The sequence below is a fragment of the Xyrauchen texanus genome, chromosome 4 (genome assembly GCF_025860055.1).
Source record: "Xyrauchen texanus isolate HMW12.3.18 chromosome 4, RBS_HiC_50CHRs, whole genome shotgun sequence".
Classification (NCBI taxonomy): Eukaryota; Metazoa; Chordata; class Actinopteri; order Cypriniformes; family Catostomidae; genus Xyrauchen; species Xyrauchen texanus.
In genome coordinates, this window is record NC_068279.1 from 49,308,711 (window position 1) to 49,335,145 (window position 26,435).

Here is a 26,435-nt window from a genome sequence, read left to right on the forward strand (position 1 = left end):
GTTAACAACAAACTAAACCAAAACTGCCACTCTTTACTGGAACAAGCAGACGAGAAACTGAAGGAAAGTCTAACACTTTATCATCTTCTTTTGGTATAATAATCATATATGTGTAAAGAGTAACATTCCCATAAAAATATTTGTATTGAAAAATACTTTTTTTGTGGAGACAATTGTACCACTTAAAAAACATTTGACAATTTTACACACTATATCTAATTATCACACTATATATTATTAATTTAGCTGTCAGAAATAATATTTGTCTTCCTAGTTTACTGAGGAAGAGCGTTATAGTACAATAATCTAAAATGAGTTTGTACCACTGCTGTGGATTGTACAAAAAAATATCAATAGTGTTTATAAGTTGTGTGTGTGTGTGTGTGTGTGTGTGTGTGTGGTGTGTATAATGTATATATATATATACATTATACACAGGTCTATTGAATGCTTGATTCTAATTGGTTGATGGATGCTCTAAGGTGTGCAATTATTTTTCAGTAAACACACAGTTATGAAGTATTTCCAGGTCTTGACCGCATAACAGTTCCATATCACTTCACCAAATGTTTTCAGATATTTCATAGAGCCATACAGGCTACCACAACAAAATAACCAATTAAAACAAAGACATTGTTTAAGTACATCAGATAAGAATGACAAAAAATGTCTATAATATCCTAAATTTATTTCAAATTCGATTGAAAAGCACCCTTGCACTTCCTCTCCCTCTCTCTCTTTCGCTCTCGTCTCATCCACACTCACATCGTAAACAAAAAATTGGTTAAAATAAATTGGTTAAGAATGACAAAAAAAAAATTATAATATGCAACATTGATAACAATTTCAGTTGAAAAGCACTTGCACTCCCTCTCTCTCTCACATGCACTGTTACTTCAATGCTAGAAACCAGCGCATCCTCAATTACTAATTCTAAAGTGATGTTGTGGGACTAGTAACAAAGGCTTGAGCTGTATAAAGCTAGACACTGAATCTATGGCGGAAGAAAGTAGTTCCTCTCACAAGAGCATTTTTGGGACAAAAAAACTGAAAGTGTCTTGAGATAAAACACTGAACGATGTCTTAAGGTGTGGTATAAGTGGAATAATTGACGACGGTCCGTTGAATTATTAAAAAATAATGTACACCCAAGATGAGTCGTGGCCGCGTACCACTAAGGTGTGCATAATTTTTCAAGATTTCAACGGTCCGTCATCAATTATTCATTACATATAATCATCCATGCAATTATCTAATCAGCCAATTATGTGGCAGCAGTGTATAAAATCATGCAGATACGGGTCAGGAGCTTCAGTTAATGTTCATATCAACCATCAGAATGGGGAAAAAATATATCTCAGTGATTTGGATTGTGGCATGATTGTTGGTGCCAGACGGGCTGTTTTGAGTATTTCTGTAACTGCTACTCTCCTGGGATTTTCACACATAGTAACCATATTTTAACCATAATATTTGTGGGAAAGCTGTTGTATTAATACTAACAAAAAATATGGAAGTACACATCATATTCATTCTGCCAAAAAACAACAATAACAAAAAACAAAAAGTTATTTTGGCAGAAAACTGAGTAAAGCCCTTTCAGGTTGTATGTTTTGACGACCTCCAGAAAAGAAGGTTGCTACATGTCTCAGTGTGATTATTAAACCACAAAAGGCTGCAATTTAATTGAAATAAAAAAGAGTAGAGTGAATGCGAGCTTTGTTCTCTGTCATCTCGACTCCTACATGCAGAGCGTGATGCTCATATTGTGATGCTTTTAGTGTATGAGCGTCTGGCTTCACACATTCACTTTGAAGCATGCAGCAGGTGCAGTGTGTATATTTCATTACATCACAGCCTTTGTTGTTTAATAATCAAACTAGGATATAACATGATTTTAATTTGAGTGCTAAATGTTTACGCAATGGCTTTTGTACGTCAGACAGTATCGGTGTTTGGTCTCGCAGCATTTTTACGAGGACAAGTACATGAACGCAGTATCGGACACCGATATCAGGACATCCCGAATAAACACCATAGTTGTACTATAGTTGTTGTGGTTAAACCATGGTAATTTTTTCAGAGGTCAACTATGGTTACTGTAGTAAACTCATGGTTTATTTTCATAAGGAAACACAAATTATTGCTATTGATAGGCCGGCAGCTGGAACGGAAATATAGAAAATCTGGCCTAACAGTTCATAGATCAATGTTTGATCAGCATCAGATTGAGTATCATAAAGCTCTCAAAGCTGCAAAAGCGGAATATTATTCTACTATTATTAGTAGTAACATCTCAAATCCCAGAGTTCTGTTTAGAACAGTTAATAATCTAATTAAATCTCCCAGTAACTTAAACTGTCCTACCACTGAGCAGTGTAATGCATTTCTCAATTATTTTTCATCTAAGATTGAGAATATTTATAACGCCATTGCCTATGAGGATGCTTCTGAGTTTGTTGAGGTGCATTCTCCTAATCTCTCTGCTCTTTCTTTTTCAAGTTTCAGTACTGTAGTACTGTTATTTCTAAACTTGTTTGGTCAATGAATTCTACTACCACTACCTACGACTGTTTTGAAAAACTGTCTGCCTGTCATTGTGCCCCACATCACTGCTATTGTAAATGCTTCACTCAATACAGGGAATGTCTCTTCTGCTCTAAAATAGGCTGCAGTTACCCCAGTTCTTAAAAAGCCTGGGAGTGATATCGCCGATAGGTCAAATTATCAACCCATCTCTAATTTACCTTTCCTGGCAAAAGTGCTTGATCGTGTGGTTGTTGGCCAACTCCATACTCATCTCTCTATGAATAGCCTACTAGAAAATTTTCAATCCGGGTTTAGATCTGGACACAGTACAGAGACTGCTCTAGTCAGGATCCTGAATGACCTCCTCGTTATAGCCGACTCTGGGGCTTGTGGCATTTTGGTTTTGTTAGACCTTAAGGCTGCATCCGATACCATATGTCACAGCATATTATTGGAAAGATTGCATATGTGGACCGGTCTGTCTGGAACTGTGTTATATTGGTTTAAATCTTACCTCTCAGATCGTTCTCAATTTGTCTACCTGGGTTCTAACAGATCTCTGACTGTGCCTCTGTGTCACGGTGTCCCTCAGGGGTCAGTTTTGGGTCCTGTTTTATTTAGTGTTTATATGCTGCCTCTTGGGCAGATCATTCGGATGTATGGCCTGAGCTTTCACTGTTACGCGGATGACACCCAGATTTATATCAGCTCTCAGCCTGATCTTAATTCTTCCTCTTCAAAACTTTCTGACTGTTTGCTGGAAATTAAAGCGTGGATGACACTCAACTTTCTAAAACTAAACTGCTCCAAAACTGAAATCTTGTTAATTGGTACTCCAATTAATGTCAATAAATGTAAGGATTTAAAAATTTCAGTAGACAATACCCAATTGTCCCCTTCTGGCCAGGTGCGTAACTTGGGCGTGATTTTTGATGCCCAGCTAACTTTTAATTCACATTTTAAAAACATAACAAAGGTTGCTTTTTTCCATCTGAGGAGCATTGCACGTATTAGACCATTTCTCTCTAGGCCTGATGCAGAGAGGCTTATCCATGCCTTCATTACATCAAGGCTTGATTATTGTAACTCTCTTTTTGCGGGTTTACCAGCAAATTCTATTAGGACGTTGCAATATATACAGAAATCTGCCGCACGTGTTTTGACTCATACATCCTCACGCCATCACATTACACCCGTGCTCCAGCAACTGCATTGGCTTCCAGTTCAGCCACGTACTGATTATAAAATTCTGATTTTAACCTATAAAGCGTCTGTGATTTGGTTACTCCATCCATTCCCGCTCGCTCTCTCCGCTCTGCTGGCTCTCTCTCTCTGTGTCAGCCTCGTAAATTAAAAACCATGGGGGGAAGGGCCTTTTCCTATAACGCGCCTAAGTTATGGAACACACTACTCTCATCTATTAGGGATGCTGCTTCTGTGGATTGTTTTAAGAAACTTCTTAAAACACATCTTTTTAGTCAAGTTTTCAATTTATAATTGTATTATAATTATTTATTTTTTTATTTATTATATATATATATATTTTTTTTTTTTATACTTCTATGCATATTTGTATTCACATGTTTGATTATTTTGTTCTGTACATGCTGTAGCGCTTTGAGTCTGAGAAAGGCGCATTACAAATAAAATGTATTATTATTATTATTATTATTGAATGCAATCCCTCCCTGTGAGGGGACGAGGGGCTCCATACGAATTTCCCCGATTGCACAGGTAAGATAGAATCTTGTATGGTAACTATCAGTGACAGTGTTAGCATCTATTATTAATGTTATGTTTTAATACTAACTTTTAACCTGCTTTATACGAAGTCATTTCACCACAAATCACCACAAATTACAGCACCAATTAGTTGCCGTACCTTCATCCATGCCATTGAGAATGGTCTCCAGGACCTCGTCACCATAACGATTCCGATGTTCCTTCCAGACTGAGCCGTTCTCACTCCTCAAGACTACAAGCTCACGATCTCCCCGACCAAGCGCAGCAAAATGGGGAATCTCCACAATCACAGGCCTTTAGGAACAAAATGAGTTGTGGATATTTTCAATATTTGCAAAATGTTGTTTTCTAGTATGTGTTTCCTTACCCTAAGAACTGCATGCTGGCTGGACCAAGCGAGATGATACGGCTGGCGAGCCCCTCGCCCTCGACCAGAGGAGGTGGTGTCGCAAGTTTTTGAGGCTTCACCAGGCGGCAGGTGATGCGTGTAGGTGCAGCACAGGTGCGTGGAGGTATGATGACGCGCAGGCCGTTATGTCTACTCCCTCGCATGGAGCCACCGCGAGCATCCACCATGAAACTCACCAGGAAACTGAAGGATCAAAAGGACAAAGATCTTTTCATAAGAACTGAATTTATTTATAATGTAACAGAAATATTTTTTTACTTACAAACATCTTATCGCATCAGATCTCAATAATGTTTGAGGAGGGGGCAAAACTAACCCAGTGTGGATGGGGCTCGCGACTGGACTGACATTGTCTGATGTCTCTGTGGCCGGACTGCTGGGGATCAGGGAATCCTCATCATACTCCTTGGGCAAAGGGAGTGGAGTGTGCTGCTATGCAGGAGTAAAAAAAGTGTTACCTGGATAGTTCAACCAAAAATTATACATCTCTCATCATTCACTCACCGTTATTTATAATAAATAAGGACTATTGGTCTGTTTCTTACCCAAAGCGGTTGTATCGCTTCAGTAGACATGGATTAAACCACTCGATCCGTATGGATTGCATTTATGCTGATTTTATGCCCTTTTTGGAGCTTGAAAATTTCGGACCCCATTGACTTACATTGCATGGAGAAAATAAAAAAATAAAAATCATGCATACTTTAAACTATCTCCATTTGTTTTCCACAGAAGAAAGAAATACTTACAAGTTTGAGAAGGCATGAGGGTGAGTAAATGATGAGGAAAGATTATTTTGGGGTGAACTATCCCAAACTGCATTTGTTGTTATGAGCCAACTAAGAAATTAAGAAATTATAATTAAGAAATAATTTCACTTTATTATAACTAGTTGAAGAAATATTATGGGTTTAACACAAGTTGTCAATTGACCTTATTTGTGGCATAATTTTTTATTTATTTCGGCTTGCCCCACCTTTTTGGTTACTGTCACGAACCCCGCTCCCTCACTCCGCCCCCTCGAGGTTCCACGCTCGCTCCGCCCCCTCGAGCTTCCACGCTCGTTCCGCCCCCCTCGAGCTCGCACGCTCGTTTTGCCCCCTCGAGCTTGCACGCTCGTTTTGCTCCCTCGAGCTCGCACGCTCGTTTTGCTCCCTCGAGCTTCCACACTCGTTTTGCTCCTACGAGCTCTCTTGCTCGTACACTATTTCCCCCCTCGGGCTCACATGCCCGCTCCCAATGGCCAGAACATTATGTACACCTGCGCCCGCTCTCAGTCACCACATTAGTTTCACCTGCACTCATCTCATCACCTATCATTGTTTACACCTGCACTCGCCCCTATATATATCACAACCCGTTCGTCTCACTCCTGTTGGTTATTGTATTTAGTTTCCCGTGTCCTTGCCCCCCGCTAGTCTCGTCTAGTTTAGAACTCCTCTTGTCTTCCTCTTAGCTTGCCAGCTCCCCTTGTTCCCCTGTCTTTTGCTCCCACTAGTCTCGTCATTCTCGTCTTGATTCCCCGGCTTTTGACCCTACGCTCCCCTCGACAACTCTCAGTTGGATTTGCCCTTTTTGTACTGTTGCATGCTTTGTATTTAATAAAGCTGTTTGTATTCGACATTGTGACTGTCTCTTCCTGTGCGGGTTACAGAATAACCAACCGAACCGAAGACAGTCACAATGTCCCGCGCTGAGGATTCGCGCAGCTCACTAGAGCGGAGGTACACGTCATATTCAGCGCGAGGAGCTACGGTTTGGAGGCATGACCGAGCGCTCATGGCCCAGGGACAGCAGGTACGTGCAATTTTTGATTTGTTTCACCCTGTTCCGCTTGTGTCTGTCCCTGAGCCCGGTTATGCTCCCAACACATCCCCGAGCGCCGTAAGCCTTCAACCCCCTGAGAGGTTTGATGGCTCTTCGGGTGCTTGCCAAGGGTTGTTTATGCAGGGCAGCGGTTGCAGAACTTTAAACTCTTAACATTATGGACCCAGCGGCCCAACTCTTGGTTTTGCGTCAGGGGAGTCAACCCTTGGAGGCTTATGTGGTTGACTTTTGTGCTCTGGCTAACCAGGTGAATTTTGATGAGGTGGCTCTAAAAGACATTTTTCAATATGGACTGAATGAGCCAGCCTCATCATTCATGCCTGGTGGTCGCTGCTCTCTCAACCTGGCTCAGTTTATTGACCCCAGTCCCGAGGCCTGTCACGGCCCCAGTCCCGAAGCCTGTCACGGCCCCAGTCGCGAAGCCTGGCACGGCCAGCGAGTCAACGCCCATGCCTGCCACGGCCAGAGAGCCAGCGCCCATGCCCGCCACGGCCAACGAGCCAGCGCCCATGCCCGCCACAGCCAACGAGCCAGCGCCCATGCCCACCACGGCCAACGAGCCAGCGCCCATGCCCGCCACGGCCGGCGAGCCAGCGCCCATGTCTTTCATGGCTCCACCCCTCAAGCCTCTCAGGGCTTCTCCTCTCGAGTCTTTCAGGGCTCCACCTCTCAAGCCTCTCACGGCTTCCCCTCTCGAGTCTTTCAGGGCTCCTCCTCCTCTCAAGCCTCTCAGGGCTCCCCCTCTCGAATCTTTCAGGGCTCCTCCTCCCCTCGAGCCTCTCAGGGCTTCGTCCCTCGAGTCTTTCATGGCTCCACCCCTCAAGCCTCTCACGGCTTTGCCTCTCGAGTCTCTCAGGGCTCCTCCCCCTCTCAAGCCTCTCAGGGCTTTCCCTCTCGAGTCTTTCAGGGCTCCTCCTCCCCTCGAGCCTCTCAGGGCTCCGTCCCTTGAGTCTTTCATGGCTCCACCCCTCAAGCCTCTCACGGCTTCGCCTCTCGAGTCTCTCAGGGCTCCTCCCCCACTCAAGCCTCTCAGGGCTTCCCCTCTCGAGTCTTTCAGGGCTCCTCCTCCCCTCGAGCCTCTCAGGGCTCCTCCTCCCCTCGAGCCTCTCAGGGCTCCGCCCCTCGAGTATTTCATGGTCCACCCCTCAAGCCTCTCACGGCTTCGTCTCTCGAGTCTCTCAGGGCTCCTCCTCCTCTCGAGCCTCTCAGGGCTCCGCCCCCCAAGCCTCTCGAGCCTTCCAGGACTCTGCCACTAGAGCCTCCTACGGCTCCGCCTCTCGTGCCTCCTACGGCTCCCCCTCCAGAGCCCCCCACGGCTCCACCTCCCGAGCCTCTCACGGCTCTGCTCCCAAAGACTCCAGAGCTTTCTATGGCTCCACCTCTCGAGCCTCCTACGGCTCTGCCTCTCGGGCCTCCTACGGCTCTACCCCCCGAGACTACAGAGCCTGCCAGGTCATCGCCTCGGGGACCTCCCATGGTGACACCTCCCTTGGCTCCACTTCCAGAGCCTTCCAGGCCTACCTCGCTAGAGCCTCCCACGGCGCCACCGTCATTGGCTCCACCTCCTGAGCCTTCCAGGCCTTCGCCCCTAAAGCCTCCTTCGGCTCCACCTCCAGAGCCTTCCAGGCCTCCACCTCCAGAGCCTTCCAGACCTACCCCCCTAAAGCCTCCCTTGGCTCCACCTCCAGAGCCTTCCAGGCCTTCGCTCCTAAAGCCTCCTTCAGCTCCACCTCCAGAGCCTTCCAGAACCCCACCTCCAGAGCCGCCTACAGTGCCGCCTCTGATGGCACCGCCTTTCACGGCTCAGCCCAGACTTCCTGACCCCCTTCCTGTCCTGTGGCCTCTTCCCTGGCCTCCGGACCCTATTCCTGTCCGGTGGTCACCTTCCAGACCCCCGGACCCAGTCCCTGTCCTCCAGTCGCCTTCCAGACCCCCTGACCCAGTCTCTGCCCTATGGCTGCCCCCTAGATCTCCCGACCACCCGCCTGTCCGCTATGTTCCCCCCGACCTTGCCTTGAAACTGCCCATTGACCCCATGGACTGTCTCATTTCCCTCTGTGCCCCTTGGACTGCCCTCAATTTTGTTTGTGTGTTTTGTGGGTTGTCTGTTCAGGGTTTTTTGTTTGTTGGGATCGTCCAGCACCACTTCCCAGAGGTCGCGCTCCTCGCTACAGAGCGCGGCCATCAGGAGCTGTCCGTTTTAGAGGGGGGAGTACTGTCACGAACCCCGCTCCCTCGCTCCGCCCCCTCGACCTTCCACGCTCGCTCCACCCCCTCGAGCTTCCACGCTCGTTCCGCCCCCCCTCTAGCTCGCACGCTCGTTTTGCCCCCTCGAGCTCGCACGCTCGTTTTGCTCCCTCGAGCTCGCATGCTTAGAACTCCTCTTGTCTTCCTCTTAGCTTGCCAGCTCCACTTGTTCCCCTGTCTTTTGCTCCCACTAGTCTCGTCATTCTCATCTTGATTCCCCGGCTTTTGACCCTACGCTCCCCTCGACAACTCTCAGTTGGATTTGCCCTTTTTGTACTGTTGCACGCTTTGTATTTAATAAAGCTGTTTGTATTCGACATTGTGACTGTCTCTTCTTGTGCGGGTTACAGTTACAGTGATGCACTTACAATGGAAGTGAATGGAGGCCAATCCGTAAACATTAAAATACTTTTTCAAAAGTACGAGAAGTAAACAATATGTGTGTTAACAGAATTTGTTATTGCCAATTTTACAATTTCGTTGCCATGACGATCATGTCAACAAACCCTAAAATTACTATAAAAAGGACAATTTAAACAACTTTACAGCTCACGTAATACATGAGTTTTAACAGAAAAATGTATGTGTGCTTTTATAAGATTATAAGCTTCACATTTTTGCCACTAAACCCTCAAATTGGCCCCCATTCACTTACATTGTCAGTGCCTCACTGTAACCTCGGGTTTTGCTTCTTTTTTTTTTTTAAGTAAAGTAAATTTCTGTGGTAATCATTATAATGCCACAAATGTTGTCGATTGATCTAAACTTGTATTGAACCCAGAATATTCCTTTAATCTAATCAGATGTACACAAAATATTCCACAAAAATATATATTTTTATAAATCTGTAATTTCTATAACCCCAATTCCAAAAAAGTAAAAAAGTTGAGACAGTCGAGTGTTTTCCACCATTTGTTCTATTTTAACACTTATTAAGCATTTGGGCACTGAAGACACAAGTTTGATACATTTAGAAAGTGGAATTTTCCCCCATTCGTCCATTATGCAGGTCTTTAGCTGCACAAGTGAACGGGGTCTTCGTTGCCGGATGGTGTACTTAATAATGCATCACACATTCACACAGGAGTACAGTCAGGACTGCAGGCAGGACAATCTTGCACCCACACTCTCTGCTTTCACAGCCATGCATTTGAAAAATGTGTAGTATATGGTCTTAAGTTGTCTTGCTGGAAAATGCTTTGGCATCCCTGGAAAAGATGGTGCTTGATGCCAGTATACGTTGCTCCAAAATGTGTACATATCTGTCTGTATTCATGGTGTTCTCACAGATGTGCGAGTTACCCATGCAATGGGCCCTGACAAACCCCGGGCCCACACAGACACTGGCTTTTCAAAAACTTTTAGAAAAAACACAGTTCCACTGTTCTACTTTCCATCTAAGATAAGACAGAGCCAAGAGAAGTTGGCAGCGCTTCTGGACGGTGTTGATGTATGGCTTCTGCTTTGCATAGTAAAGTCTTGCATCTGTGGATGCAGCAGCGAGTGGTGTTGACTAACAAAGGTTTACTAAAGTAATCCCAAGCCCATGTTCATGATATCCATTGCAGATGAATGCCGTTTTTTAAGACAGTGACATCTGAGGGATCAGCGATCATGTGCATTCAGAAGTGGTTTTCGTCTTGCCCTTTATGCACCGAGATTTGACCAGATTCCTCGAATCTTTTAACGTTTAACTATGTTGTGCACTGTAGAGGGTGAAATGCACAAAATCCTTCCAATCTGTTTTTGGAGATCATTGTTCTCAAAGTGCTGGATTATTTGCTGAAGCATCTGTTGGCAAATTGACAAATCTTGAATGATCCTTACTCTTAAATGACTAGGCTGTTTTTGGAGGCTCCTTATAAACTATGACACAATTGCCTCACCTGTTTAACATCTCCTGTTTCACATCACCATGTTACTTCAACTCGTCAAATTGTGATTAGTCTTAAATTTCCCCTGTCTCAACTTTATATAATTTACAAATCACTCCTTTTAGTTTTTATTAGCATTTTTCATACTGTCCCAACTTTTTAGGAATTGGGGTTGTAATTAAAACATTTAATCATAGTTATGAATACAAATAAATAAAATGTGTACAATAACTAATATCCCTCACAAAAAAAGCCCCCAACAATATATATATATACACTCACCTAAAGGATTATTAGGAACACCATACTAATACTGTGTTTGACCCACTTTCACCTTCAGAACTGCCTTAATTCTACGTGGCATTGATTCAACAAGGTGCTGAAAGCATTCTTTAGAAATGTTGGCCCATATTGATAGGATAGCATCTTGCAGTTGATGGAGATTTGTGGGATGCACATCCAGGGCACGAAGCTCCCGTTCCACCACATCCCAAAGATGCTCTATTGGGTTGAGATCTGGTGACTGTGGGGGCCATTTTAGTACAGTGAACTCATTGTCATGTTCAAGAAACCAATTTGAAATGATTCGAGCTTTGTGACCTGGTGCATTATCCTGCTGGAAGTAGCCATCAGAGGATGGGTACATGGTGGCCATAAAGGGATGGACATGGTCAGAAACAATGTTCAGGTAGGCCGTGGCATTTAAACGATGCCCAATTGGCACTAAGGGGCCTAAAGTGTGCCAAGAAAACATCCCCCACACCATTAAACCACCACCACCAGCCTGCACAGTGGTAACAAGGCATGATGGATCCATGTTCTCATTCTGTTTACGCCAAATTCTGACTCTACCATCTGAATGTCTCAACAGAAATCGAGACTCATCAGACCAGGCAACATTTTTCCAGTCTTCAACTGTCCAATTTTGGTGAGCTCTTGCAAATTGTAGCCTCTTTTTCCTATTTGTAGTGGAGATGAGTGGTACCCGGTGGGGTCTTCTGCTGTTGTAGCCCATCCGCCTCAAGGTTGTGCGTGTTGTGGCTTCACAAATGCTTTGCTGCATACCTCGGTTGTAACGAGTGGTTATTTCAGGCAAAGTTGCTCTTCTATCAGCTTGAATCAGTCGGCCCATTCTCCTCTGACCTCTAGCATCAACAAGGCATTTTCAGCCCACAGGACTGCCGCATACTGGATGTTTTTCCTTTTCACACCATTCTTTGTAAACCCTAGAAATGATTGTGCGTGAAAATCCCAGTAACTGAGCAGATTGTGAAATACTCAGACCGGCCCGTCTGGCACCAACAACCATGCCACGCTCAAAATTGCTTAAATCACCTTTCTTTCACATTCTGACATTCAGTTTGGAGTTCAGGAGATTGTCTTTACCAGGACCACACCCCTAAATGCATTGAAGCAACTGCCATGTGATTGGTTGATTAGATAATTGCATTAATGAGAAATTGAACAGGTGTTCCTAATAATCCTTTAGGTGAGTGTATATGGCAGTGATGGTACCTTGATATACTCATAAACAATCTTATATACAAAATTAATGTTCCATGGTATTAACTTGACTCTTCAAGTTGTTTTAAAAACTACTATGGGACACTATGGGAATAGTAGTGCACTGAACAGGTGCACTACTATCCCCCCACCCCCCTTTAATCTAGCTTCAGAGAGTGTGGCTAAGATTTTTGCACCAGATTTAAAATGTAATGCATTAAACGTACCTGTTCCAGGTCATATTCTTTAAGCATTACCGTTTCAGGAGACACACATGGGATCCGTGGAATAGCAGGAGAATGATTCCTTAAAGTGAAAAGAAAAATGAGAAATAAGTCTAAGACAAAGAAATGAGACTGGAATAGGACAGCTGTTCCTCTGTTTGGGTTCTAAATATTCTACATACTGTAACTTCCTACATTAATGTTAGAGCTCTCCCCTATTCCAGTGTTTCTCAGTTCTGGAGGATCCAAATCGGAAAGTCTGATTTTTCAACTTCTTATTAGAAAAAGTGCAATGGAACGCCACTTGAAGTCGGATTTCCAACTTGGAAACTCATGTGGAAATCTTCCACCCCGATTTTGCCAAGATGCAGGTGTGTGATGTAAAAGTTAGTGATAAACATTCACTTTAATGAAACAATGTCAAGCAATGAGTCACAGTTCCTGCATTACATGCTATAAAGCTTGTTTAATAATAAACTTTTGCAAAGACAGCTCAACTGTACGCTCTTTTGACAATTTTACACCTGTAGCACAAATAGTAGCGTTGCAGCATAGTTTTTCAATTGGGTTGCTTGGAGACATCTCTGCTGACAGTTGAAAGAAAACGAGAGATTTGCAGTTTTGATTCCTTACACACAATCTTCCAATCTTCTGGAAATATAGTCTGAGATTGGAGAAATCAAGTAGGAATATCCCACATCTGACTTTGAATTGAGCGCAGCATAACACTACACATTGTGAATATCACCTTTATATAACACACATGATTCTACTGATCATGCAGCTAACATGTAGAGGCTCCATGATCTGAACTGGATGTGTCAAATAAGGGAGACAACCAAAATGTGTAGCTCTAGTGATTGAAAAACACTGCTCGATTCTATACATTTTTCTCTCCATGTTAGTTTGAACCCTTTTCAACATCATGACTCCAGCCCTCCCTCGTACTCTAGAACTTTCTTGGGGGACAGGAAATCCTCATCATGGTCCTTCATGTCCTCCATCTTCATGTACCTGGCACCCTCGGTCCCCAGCAGCTCCTCGCCTGCCGCAAGGAGGATCAAAAAGAGAGAAAAAGAGAAGAACAGTTAGACAAAACATGTCAGATTAAGAGAAAATGAGAGCTATTGAGTGTAACAGCAGTTACAAAAAAGCACCAAATTGTACCTAAGGATTTTGGGCATGGTGATAACATTACCATGAAGTAGCTTGGAGTACAATGTACACAGCCCTGGTACAGGACATGAATATGGTATTCATTTAGTACGGTGGTACACATTAAAGGACAACGGTATCACCATCTGCATACTTTCACAGGTAAACATGGTTCCGCCAAAGTACTTTTTTGTATGAGAAAGTAACGCATTACTGTGTTCAGATTACTTTTTCCTTTCATGTAGGGGACTGCTATTTCATTTCAAAAATCCTGTTACAGTTACTTTTCTATTACTTGTGTTCTTTATACAAATTCACAATTACTTTTTGACTCATTTAAAACCTAAATGTATTGTCCATAATTCTTTTTGTTCTTGATGTGGTAATTTTCCCAACACTGATGGTGAATGAGTGACGATTATTTTGGATGGACAAAAACACAGTGCATATCAAAACAAATTAATTTCACTCAATTTTGTGAAGCTGTAGGCTTGAATGAGGATCATTCCATCAACACATACAAAGTTATTTTTAACATTTCATATGCACAGTTTCATCCATAAACATTCTCCATCAATGACATTTTCCAAAGAAGTATTAGTCCACCACTTCTCTCTTCAACTCATAATAATGAAATTCACATGCATGTTAAATGACATGAATGGTGATGAATCTATACTCTACAGGTAAAATATTTTAACTTTGGCATTGTGTATGGCAGCTAAATGAAGAACATTTCCGCGAAAGCTCGGATGGATATGAAACGTTTACAAGGCTCAAATGGTGCTCTGTCCACATCATAAAGCCTTGATCACAGATCACAGTGCCAACTCTTCTAAATTATGTTGCTATGTTTATTTATGGATTGTGGATTTAAATTCACAAAGTTTTTACAGAGTGTGTGGTCTCCAAAAAACATATGTCCATATTTCCAATTGTTCGTAAAGCTTTTTAAATGAATGTGATATTAGCGCACTACTTTATCCCTTTGTCTGATTTAGAACGGGCAGATCTCTAGATTTAATGATCCATTGTAACAGCATTGTGAGAGTTGTATGTCTCTGTTTAAACCATCTCTGGACGTGATTGTAGTGTAGTCTGGGATTAACGTTCACATCACAAAACACAACATCGAGTCTTGCAATGCCATCTTTAAATCAATTGTGAAGCGCTAAAGGAAAAAAACACAGCAAAAAAATGAAAGAGAACACCAGCGTTTATCAGCCCCGTATTACTGAGATAATTACCTGGAGATAATACATTTTGAATGATTTTCTCCTCATCACTTTTACAGCTGTCACGGCAGCAAGCTATATCTGTGTCTAATTTAGAAAGGGAAGAACTCTAGATTTAACGACCCATCGATAAAGAACTTACATTAACTTCTGCTTTTAACAGATAATGATCTGTTATATAATATAATAATGTTTCTTAATGTAATAACTGAAAGCTATTAAAAAGTGTTTTCAATGTTCTAACATTAACCACAGACCACCTATCTTTGTACAACACTTTTAATTTTACTAATATTTAGAAGCAACATTTTAAGTAACAATTGTCATTAACAAACATATTTAATGATGAATAGTTCATACACATTCAAACATGAAAATAGCCTAAATGAACATTTACTTTAATTTTATACTCTCAATTTTAATGAGCATAAAATTAAGTGTATGTATGCCATGTATAAAACTTTCTAACTGGATGAGAAGAGTCGATGCAAGAAAATCAATATAACAATATAATTCAAGAAATACAACTCAAGAAAAACTGAAAAAGACGATGTTGCTGGTTAGTGGGAGAGGTTCAATATATTTTAAGCTTATCAACATCAATGCACACATGCTAATGGCACATCCACCATTATTTTCACTGTGCACATGAGAATGACAATGTGCTGGTGTGTGTGTGTGCGCTTGAAATGAAGTCACTGACAATGGCCACAGCATGAAGAAAGTGGAAAATGCATACCTAACGTTAGCTGTGCAATACCTAGAAAACCAAGAGCAGCATATTTTTTAGGATGCTCTCTCTTTAAAATGTATTTAAAATTGTACATTAATCTAATTAATTCAGCCTGATCTCATGAACATTACATGACTGTCGCAAAATTTAAGCAAAACAAGAGTTTCGCTGCAGTTTCCCAGTGAAATGTCCAGCGGGGGGCACCAAAAGTGAGTGAAATGGTGTTGTAATCAGATGAGGTTCCTTTTTTAGGAACTCTATGCTGCGTTTGAATGCTATGGAGACACCATCTGACTGTCACGTGGTCTGAAGCCCTTATACAATCATGCCAATTTATTGGCTGATAGGGCTTAAGTGACGCCCCTAGGGATCTACATCCAAGTTCGCGTTTGTAAAGGGATTAAGGGAAAGGAGGAGGTGAGAACCGGCTTGAAAATACAAATAATAGTTTTAATATAAAACTGAACCTAAACACAGACATATAATATATATATATATATATATATATATATATATATATATATATATATATATATATATATATATATATATATATATATATGCCCATAAATGCTCACTCTCTGTCACACCACTGTTCGCAGTTGGCCTTTATCCCTCTCAGAGGCTTGATTAGCCTGATAAGTGGCTGGGTGTGTAGAATCATGACCCGGCCTTGCCCTCTGCACTGTAACATTGTTCTTCATGCCTCGAACGCTCGAAATTTTGTCTCCCTCGTGAAAAAAGTTGTGAATTAATGTTGAACATTCTCAACTGAATTCTCTATACAGTGTGCAAAAGCACTTTGTCTCAAGTACTACACGTTATTCCCACATTGTACATACTGGGACCGGTTTAGTGTATTTTTCAGTACACCAATTTAGCTCAGTTTTCCCAGTAATTTGCGCTGGCGAATGAGCATTGCATATCTTCAGACTGAGTTTGCCTCTACCTCCATGACCAAGGGTTTCGGGCACTCGTAATATAACTCAGCGTACAATTAATATAGGTCTACACACAAACCTTACGAGCTTGCTGTGTAACGAAGATGTAACCCATTCAGTGAACAAAATTCGATGTTCAACAAGCACAAGTTTTCAAAAAACACACACAGTCAAAAGCACCACACCCTGTCTTCCCATAGGAATGCTAGTGCCATTGTAGCTGACCAGTTTGTTCCCAATATCCCCCATGCTCACACACTCTTCCCTGCTCAAAATGCCTGGGAAGAGGTTTTATCAATGAATGTCCCTGCTGTATATACACATTAGGGCGACATTTTATGCATGCCTATATATATCCATCCATCCATCCATCGTCAACCGCTTATCCTGTGTACAGGGTCGCGGGATGCCTATATATAATAAAGGCAATTCTCCCTACGTTCTTCCCCATTCAACATGCAAGGGAAGATGTTTTATTCCATGAGTCTCCCTGCTGTAGACACTTCAGGACGTTTTGTAAACATGCCTGGATATTTTACTTTCAAAATGTTTTCAAAACGTTTTGAAATGGGTAATATGAATGATAGAGTATGGTTATATCAAAGGGGTTTGCGTCCCTTTCTGGATTTGAGATGTTTTAATGTCACTCTAATGAAATGTCAATACAGAATGTTGGCACAGAAACAAATAATGTCACAAGTACAGCCATGGGACTGATTTCTGACATTAGATTTGAAGAACGCTTATTTCCATATTCAGAGTGCATCGAAGCACAAGAGCTTTTAGTTTATCTTTTGGGGGCAACGTGAAACAATTTTGCATCCTTCTGTTCGTATTGAGCGCGTTAAGACCACATAGCTTAATTCTCAGACTCAGGGGGAAGTTCATACCAAACTCATCTCTACGCTACAAAAGCTAGGTGCAGCACCACAAGAGCATAATGCATGTGTCGAAATGCATCTAAAACCTACTCTGGCACCAAGCACTCTCACAAAATGTATGCATGGATTATGCCAGTACCTAGCGATGTTCAGAGTGGGACATGTTTTCCTTTTGAGAACATTTCCCAGGCTTTTGGGACTCATGATCGCATCATACGTTGTCATTCCTTTTACAATGCTGGATGAACTCAACAAAATGACTTCAACCACTGAGGCATGCACTTCATCCCTTCAGAGTGACAAGTGGCTGCTACCAGACTCTGTTGCCACGGAAATGGACTTTCAAATATTGGCCGTTCTGTTTGGACAGGTGTGCTGTATACGCCAGTGGCTGGATTGACACATACATGTTCACGGTGCTGCTCATGCCATGCTGAGACTGGCACATCGCATCCTTCTGTGGACACAGAACAAAGTGTCGGTTATGGGTCGGTTTGATTTAGGGCGATCTCCTCTCCAGACACCCGGAGAATGGACATCACATCTGCAGATTGTGAAACAAATCTGAGGAGGTTCGGCAGAGCGGAAGTGTACCTGTGAGCTTCGAGCGAGGGCGCTCTTTTGAATGATGGTTTATCCCCGCTGTGGTTGATACCATTCAAAATGCTAGAGCTCTATCGACAAGGAGGCTGTATACATTGAAATGCCATTTTTTTTCCACTTCTTGGTGTACAGCACAAAATTAAAATTCAGTTCACTGCTCTGTCAGTACAGTGTTGGATTTTCTTGCAAGAGCATTTTGGGGACCGGGGTTACCCCAGCAATGCTTAAAATCTATGTTGCAGTTATAGTGGCTGAGCATCAGCAGTCTGTTGCTAGACATTCTCTTGTCTCTCCATAAAGGTTAGACCTTTATGGGATTTATTTGTTGTGTTAGGGGTGCACTCAGGTGCCCTGTTCGAGCACGTGACAACAGTTAAATATTGGTAAATATTTTACTCTTAAAATGGCCCTGCTAGTGGCATTGGCATCATTTAAGAGAGTCATGCCCTGTCAACCAATCCTTTGTGTACGGATTTTGCGCCAGGGTGTTCGAAGTAAACGAGTACCCTGACGAAACAAATTATTTGCAAGTGACGTTTAAATGACAAAAAATATTAGATAGCTTTTTCCAGGTATTATAGAACTCCTAGATTCATATGAAAAAAATATAATTTTTGAATGTCAGTTCAGAAGACATATCCAATTCTTATTTAGTTATGTATTTCACATAACAATCATGCTGCAGTAAAAATTAGGCTTGCTTGAGCATTCAGCATCTTTTCAACTTTTTGGCTTTCATGCATGGACATGTTTTTTAAATGTCAATTGGTGACATTATGTGGCTGTGACATAATGTATGATGTCCATAGTGTTTTGTTAATTGTGAAATTGTGTTCTCTCAATGACCTGAATCGCACTGAAGGCCTAGGCTTAAAATACACCGGTCACAACTGACCGATAAGTGTCCAAAAACAATTGCTAAATGAAAAGCAAATTTTCTGAAGCAACCAGTTCATTTCGTGTCGCTTCTATGAAACTTCTATCTCATGTGTTGGCTTGTGTGTTTGACTGGTCTTGAACTTTGGTCTTCCGATTCGAAAGTCCAACACTCTATGAGGTGAGCTTCCACACAAGCTAATCAAAATGGAATAACTGTGTTAATGTAGGTGTGTCTGTAATACAAGCATTAAAATGTGTTGTTTTTCAAATGATGCATTAGAGTAAAAATGTTTCGATAGCAAAACAGCAGTGTGTGAGTAATAGTGTGAAAAATATATGTTTAAAGTCATAGCCTGCCATTGTAGTCATGATTTGTGTAAAAGTTAATAAAATGCACAGTTGTTGTAGTGGCTCTAGTGTTCATTTCACCAGGAAACAGCGGCAAAAAGTAGAATGCAGAGCATAAAATTCAGTTTGCTAAATTTAAGTTATAGTTCCGTTCATTCTATGAGACAAGGTTGAATTAATTTACATTTAAAACGTACAGTATATCAAAACTATGTGTGGTTTAACAACTCTAAAATAGACAATTTTCAGAAACAGAATCCTTCAGAGCTTGTCGGTTTTTACCTTCATCTTCAGATACATCCAAGATCTCATCAACTGTCTCTGGGAAACTCATGCGATGTTTTTCTGTGGTGGTCTGAAAGGGAAGCATTGATTAGTAAACATGGGTATATAGTGGCTTTAAATATTTAAATTTTTATTATGTTTCAGTCCTCAAATATGGTTAGACAAGCAGCGTTCCATGACATTTGGTATAACAGCACTGGGACGCTTAATTGTTTGTATCACTCCACTGTGTTTGTAACATTCCAGACAGGCGGTCTGTCTTTGCTCTGCAAATCGCAGTAGTTGGTCTTGCTATTCGTTTGGAACAATGTTTGTCAAAAAAACTAAAAACTAAACATAGCACTATATACCTTAACTGGCCAAATTACTGTATGTGTACAATGTAAGTTACTTTTATTAACTTTCCCCTTATATTAACTTTTAAAGAACCACTGTATAAAAGCAATATCATGAAATATACTAAAGCAATATTAATGTTGTACTGAATATCAGCACTGTGTCAGACTGATCTCACTGTTAAAATGAAAAACAGTAGGTGGATATTTCCTTATCCAAAATCGGTCTACACAAACCGAAATTCAAAACGCTTCCCCCAGTGGCCAAAGCAATACATTTTGTTGGGCGTATTGGCATGTGTAAGCTTCATTTTCTGGGTGTAATGTCCACAAAGGGGCGCCAAAAGTGAGTTGCAAAGCGAATTGTCTCAGCTGCACAGGCTGTAATACAGTGAAGAAGAATGCATATTTTCTAAACTGTACCCCCCAAGTCAAACCCCAAACCTAAACCTAACCATCAGTGGAGTAAAAATGTAATGTTATGGAGGAAAAATAGAACCTCCAAATTATAAACAACACTTATTATGCCAAAGCAATTACTTCCCTGTTCCAGCGCGAGATTCAAACCCGGGTCTACCACTATGCTGACACGACATTTGATAATGTTGACATTATCGTAAATGGCCACATGCCAGCCGTACTGATGTTCAACAGCACTCTTGCTTGCGTGATGTTGCTTGAATAACCACAATTTGAAACAGATTGGGAACTGTAACTCACCATGGTAACCGTCTCTTCAGTGACAAGTTTGAGCACATCAATGACTGAGATGTATCCAAGGCGCTTTGCAATGGCAAGAGCAGATGTGCCGTTCTAAAGGAGATTAAAAATGTATGTTTTTGTTTCAAATGTCAATTTACAACATCTTTCTTTAGGGATAAAGACTAGAATTAAAACATCACCTTTTATTTACAGCCTAAAGTGGGGTCCAAAAGATTGAAACCACTTATGAAAATGCTTCTATTTTAAGCGTCTTATTTAATACTAATTTAATTAATTAATACACTCCAAAAAAAAAATTTCAGATATACATATTTTTATTTAATAATACAAATCCATAAAATGTAATTGATTATCTTTGATAAAATGGTAACACTTTGTTTTAGGGATCAGAAATTAGATAATAATTAATGACTAATAATTAGACTTATAAGGCATTAGTAACAGACATGTTTTGAATTAGAAGGAATTTATTAGTCCTTTGTTTGTTGATTTCTTATCCTTGCCTAATATTCCATTTACATTTGTGTTTCCTAACTATTAACTTATTAGGTAAAAATAAAAGCTATCAATAGCTAGTAAGGTGAAAAATACATCTTTCATATGTTCTCATTACACTATGTGTATATGCAGCTTATAAGTATGAAATAAATATAGAAGGCAAAGACTTTTGATGCTTAGTGTAAATAGCAACATAAAAAACATCCTCTTTGCACTAAGGGCAAATAGTGTTAGATGCTATTTGCACCCCTAAATAAATACTACCATGCAGTATATAGGCATCACAGCAGCATGTTTATTGTGTTTATTTAGAGTCCCACAAACACCCCACCCCACCCCAACCTCTGCACCTAAACCGAACCTTAACCTTCCATGCGTTGTTGAAATACTGTATGCATTCTATGTGTATTTCATATTTATGCCGCACATTCCCACAGAGTACTGAGAACCTATAAAGGATGTATTTTGTATCACACTAGCTATTGATATGTTTTGTTTTTAGCTAAGAAATTCATTCTTATTACAAAAGCAAATATAAAGGGACTATGAAGCAACAATAGGAAATTAGGCAATAAATATTTTATAATGACAAACAAGGCCATAAATAGACAATTACAGGTGTAATTTTTTGTTAATTATATAATCAGTTATTTCTGATCCCTAAACTAAAGTGGTACCGAATAAATAAATAAAATAATAACTAAATATTTTATATATTTGTTTATGTAATTTTGTTTAAAAAAAAAAATTACACAATTCAATTTGATGGAACTTTGATTTAATTCAAATGCATACATCTTAAAAATAGGCAAAACATTTTTTGATTGTAAACTCGTTCAAAAGTTTTTTATTTCATGATGTTTTCAAAATACTACAACTGATTATTTTCAGTTTTATTTAAATTAGATTTTAATTTTCACTGTGATCTCATAGTGACTTTTGACCCGACTGTGTGTATCATATTAAACAAACAACTTTGTACACAATATTTAATGCAAGTTGTGGGATACACTGAAGAATTTGCATGATTAAAGATTAAAAACGGCTGGGCTCTTACTGGTGTGATTTCATTGGGCTGTGCTCCATGCTTCAGGAGCAGTGTCACTATGTCCGTATGGCCCTGTTGAGCAGCCTGATGTAGCGGTGTATACCCCATCTAACACCCACAAAAACAGGATACATTCAGACCCCATATGAAAGAAAACAACTACAGTGTCTCATTGTTTAAAAAAAAGAAATTCTCCTATGGAACTTTATGTGAAAAATCTGAGAGTAAGTTGATACTTAAAAGGATAGTTCAACCAAATATGAAAATTCTCTCTTCATTTACTTACATCATTCCCTCATGTCATCCCAGATGTGTAAATTCTTTCTTCTGCTGAATGCAAACAAAGATTTTTTTAGAAGAATATCTCAGCTCTGTAGGTCCATACAATGCAAGTGAATGGTGATCAGACCTTTATAGCTCCAAAAATGGTGGCCAGAACTTTGAAGGTCCAAAAGGGACATATAGGCATCATAAAAGCAATCCTCATGAATCCAATTGGTAAATGAGTATCTCCTGAAGTGATATGATAGGTGTAGGTGAGAAACAGATTCATATTTAAGTCCTTTTTACTGAAAATATCTAAACTTTCTCTTCCATATTCAGCCACCTACTGCTATTGATAGTAAAAAAGGACTTAATTATTGTTCTATTTCTCACCCACACCTATTATATTGCTTCTGAAGATATGGATTTAACCGCTGGATTACTTTTATGCTTTCTTTATGTGATTTTTGGAGCTACAAATCTCTGATCACTATTCATTTGTATTGTATGGAGCTACAGAGCTGAGATATTCTTCTAAATATCTTAATTTGCGTTCTGCAAAAGAAAGAAAGTCATACACATCTGGGATGGTAAATGATGAGAGAACTGTCCTTTATGGGTGAACTATCCCTTTAAATGAGAAAACAAAGTCTACTCTGAAGAATTCCATTGGAACTACACCTACTGTATTAATCAACAGTTGAAACATTTATGATAATTGCTTCTTATAAAGCTGAACAAAGCAGAAAAAATATGTAATTTACCCTGGTTTTGCAGTTTACATTGGCCTGTTGCTGTAAAAGGAACTTAACCATCTTGATATTGCCATAATGACAAGCCACGTGAAGCGGAGTATAGCCCATCTAAAGAGAATATAATCATTTTCATATGATAAGTATCATTAAATCATGAAATGTGCATCACAATATGGAAAAACAATAAAGCTTTGACTAAGTGTTCCATACTGAATTGGTTAAACATGCAAGTATTTACCCGGGTGGCAGCATAGACAGACGCCCCATGCTTCACCAGTACATCAGCAATGCCAACATGCCCTTCCTGAGCTACAAGATGTAGGGGGGTCAGTCCACTCTGAGGAGGGAAAATAGGCAAATGTACCAGTCTAGTTCAGACACATACAGGTGACATGCTTTCACAATGTGCTTGGCTCTAAATTGAGGAAAGGAAATCAAATGATGGCAAATCATGGTCACCGTGGTTAAATTAAAATAAAATGGTAAGCTTGCCTTGTTGCCCAGATTTACATTCGCCTGTTTAGAGATGAGCAACAACACCATGTCTGGTTGACCCTCCTGGGAGGCGAGGTGTAAGGGTGTGACCCCTTGTAGTGACTCAGCATTGGCAGAGGCTCCATGCTGCAGAAGACTGCTGGCCACCTCTACCTGGTTCTGCTTGGAAGCAATATGGAGCGGAGCATAGCCATTCTGAGGAGACAACAGAGCAGGTGAATATACAAAATACATGTAGATTGAAGACAGATATTCTGACAAACATTCTCTAATATAATTGTGCTTGTAAAATCTTTAGTTAATTAGAAAGCAAGGCAACGATACTCATTACTATAATAATTTTTTGTTAAGTACTTGACATTAAAGAAAATTGAGGAGATCTGTGTCATACCCGAGCTGCACTGTGTGGTGATCCACCTTTACTGAGCAACAGATTGACCACATCCAGGTTGTTATGATGGACAGCCACGTGTAATGGTGTGAGTCCAACCTATAGATAAAATGAGAAAAATATATAACATCAATATTCTCATCAGTGCCATCTTATAATGTCTGATTAAAATGCCATAGATATGAAAAAATGTAATTCTAACTAGAGGAAAGTCCTATATATTGGCCAAGCTAATTAGCACCAGTCCACTCAAGCCAACCCCCCCCCCACATTAATTCCAAAATCAACCAACTGCATTGTGAATGGATAGAGGTGGTAAGTATTTTTCTCAGTTGTTCAATAGTGTAACATGTTACATCTTAAATTAAGGCCAAATAATACTTTGGTTTTCCATGTGCCGCTACATCTCGCTTACAGAGCATAGTATGCATAGTATGTTTATGCATATTGTCCACGTGCGATCCAGTTTATCTTGACATGCTGACAGCCCACAAGTACACTTTTTAAAGCTAAACTTTAGACCATGGAACAGCGAGATGGAACAGCATGTGGAAAGACTAGTAATCCCTAGCCTTTACTATAATGAGATTACAGTTACTGACATACTCCATTATTTGATTTACACATTTATGTCTAAGAAACAGATTGTGTGTCACATTTTTATTTTTGTAGTATTAGTTGATTATTAATTAATTAAGTTGTGTCAATTAATAAAGCTGTGAGTAAAGTAACCTAATTATAAAATGTATGAGCAATCTGTAGTGGATCACTTCCCCAACACTGTCAATAGATAATAGCATTTTCTGTTAAACTATTTCTGTTCTGTATAAATATTTCTTAGTCAGTCTTCAGTTAATATTGTGTACAATAATGTTCAAGAAATAAGCAGCATTGGGTAGATTACTTCTGAACTGTGATCTGGTACTGATTACAAATTGCATGACAAAAATTGTAGTCAGAAATGTAATCTCTTTGATTACATTTTAAAGTAATCTAAACTGAAGTAATCTAACTATTTTTGTTAACTAACATTAGCGAAGAATCATAAATGCTGTAAAAATATATTGTTAATTGTTTGTTCATGATACTAAATGCATCAACTAATGTCAACGAATAAAACCTAATTGTAAAGTGATACAGTTTTTTTGTACATCTCAGTTGCCATAATTAAATTGTATTATGTATTTATGGGCATTATATCGACCATCAGCCACCTTGCTCTCTAGATTTTGATACCAGTTACTGTGTTTTGGCAATAGAAAACCCATATCAGACTTTAATTTGAACTATTTGAACTATTCTGTAATTAACTATTCTTAACCAGGATTGAATTGTTCCAACACCATGTCATTGTTAAAACATGTATACATGAATGAATGCTGTTGATTTATAGCCTACCTTGCCTGCAGCATTTGGGTTACCCCCTCTCTCTAAAAACAGCGCTGCTACATCTACCTTTCCATATTTGGCTGTCACATGAAGGGGAGTGAAGCCTTTCTGCAAGACACCCAAAACATGGCATTAAGGTTTAAAGAAAAAGCATGAATAAGCACACTAAAAATCTTTTAAAAACTAGGCTCAGGCTGAGGCAGCAATGTACCTTGGTCATTTTGGTAAGCTGGGCATTCATGTCAAGTAGGATGCTGGCAGTTTGTGTGTGCCCCTCACGGGCAGTGATGTGCAGTGGGGTGTGTCCAGCTGTGGTGGTGGAGTTGGGGTTGGCCTTGTGCTCCAGGAGCAGCTTCACCATCTCGTTGTGGCCCATGCGGGAAGCACAGTGTAGTGGTGTCTGGTCATCCTGATAGAGGTGAAGGTTATTTTGTCTTTTGTATATTTGTTAAACAGAATTAAAGACCAAAGTGGTTGTACAAAATAACAAAACCCTAACAAAACTAAAACCCACAAATGAAATAATAAAATAATAAAATATATATTTTTTATAAAGTTTAAAAAATATATATATACAAGTTTTAATATATATATAAAAAAAATGTAATACTTCAATATTTCAAGAACAAATATAAATATAGCAGTTATTGGGGTTCAAGCGGTACAGGGCCTTTAAGTGATTGTGCAACAAAATATTAAGCATTAATCTATATGTTTTAACATTTCTGACAATATTAAGCTACCTAATGCCCGATCTCCACCAAACTTTGCATTCTTCTTCAAAATAACATCTCGCATATGCTTTCTACATTTGATGAAAATCTAACTTTTTCTATAGGAGTTACTGGCTTTTGCGTAATCTAGGCCACACCCATATGTTTAAATTACCCTGTTATAGCCATGCCAAATGAAAAGTTAAACTTTTTTTGATAACTATTGATCTAGGTTGTCCAAAGATTCTTCCTGTACAGGTTTTGTTGATGTTGCATAAAAAACATAGGATTAGCAAAGGTTGATTTTTTAAATGACATCATGGTTACTGTTGTAACAACGTTGTGTCGAATGAAGTGACACAAGGGGTATTCCTGGGATGCCAAACATACCTCTGAACCTGAGAAAAG

General features: G+C 40.1%; 1 protein-coding gene across 1 annotated transcript in view; it reads right to left on the reverse strand.

Moving 5' to 3' along the window:
• LOC127634949 (ankyrin-1-like) overlaps nucleotides 1-26,435 on the reverse strand; it is a 191,680-nt gene that overhangs the window by 62,409 nt on the left and 102,836 nt on the right. Inside the window, exons 14-28 of the mRNA XM_052114737.1 lie at nucleotides 25,526-25,723; nucleotides 25,324-25,422; nucleotides 23,926-24,024; nucleotides 23,532-23,729; nucleotides 23,278-23,376; nucleotides 23,049-23,147; nucleotides 22,030-22,128; nucleotides 20,472-20,564; nucleotides 19,414-19,486; nucleotides 15,486-15,506; nucleotides 13,305-13,401; nucleotides 12,360-12,438; nucleotides 4,998-5,113; nucleotides 4,640-4,864; nucleotides 4,412-4,566 (exon numbers count right to left, since the gene is read on the reverse strand). Coding sequence (XP_051970697.1) covers nucleotides 4,412-4,566; nucleotides 4,640-4,864; nucleotides 4,998-5,113; nucleotides 12,360-12,438; nucleotides 13,305-13,401; nucleotides 15,486-15,506; nucleotides 19,414-19,486; nucleotides 20,472-20,564; nucleotides 22,030-22,128; nucleotides 23,049-23,147; nucleotides 23,278-23,376; nucleotides 23,532-23,729; nucleotides 23,926-24,024; nucleotides 25,324-25,422; nucleotides 25,526-25,723 — 1,750 coding nt within the window. The remainder of the gene's footprint in view (nucleotides 1-4,411; nucleotides 4,567-4,639; nucleotides 4,865-4,997; nucleotides 5,114-12,359; nucleotides 12,439-13,304; nucleotides 13,402-15,485; nucleotides 15,507-19,413; nucleotides 19,487-20,471; nucleotides 20,565-22,029; nucleotides 22,129-23,048; nucleotides 23,148-23,277; nucleotides 23,377-23,531; nucleotides 23,730-23,925; nucleotides 24,025-25,323; nucleotides 25,423-25,525; nucleotides 25,724-26,435) is intronic.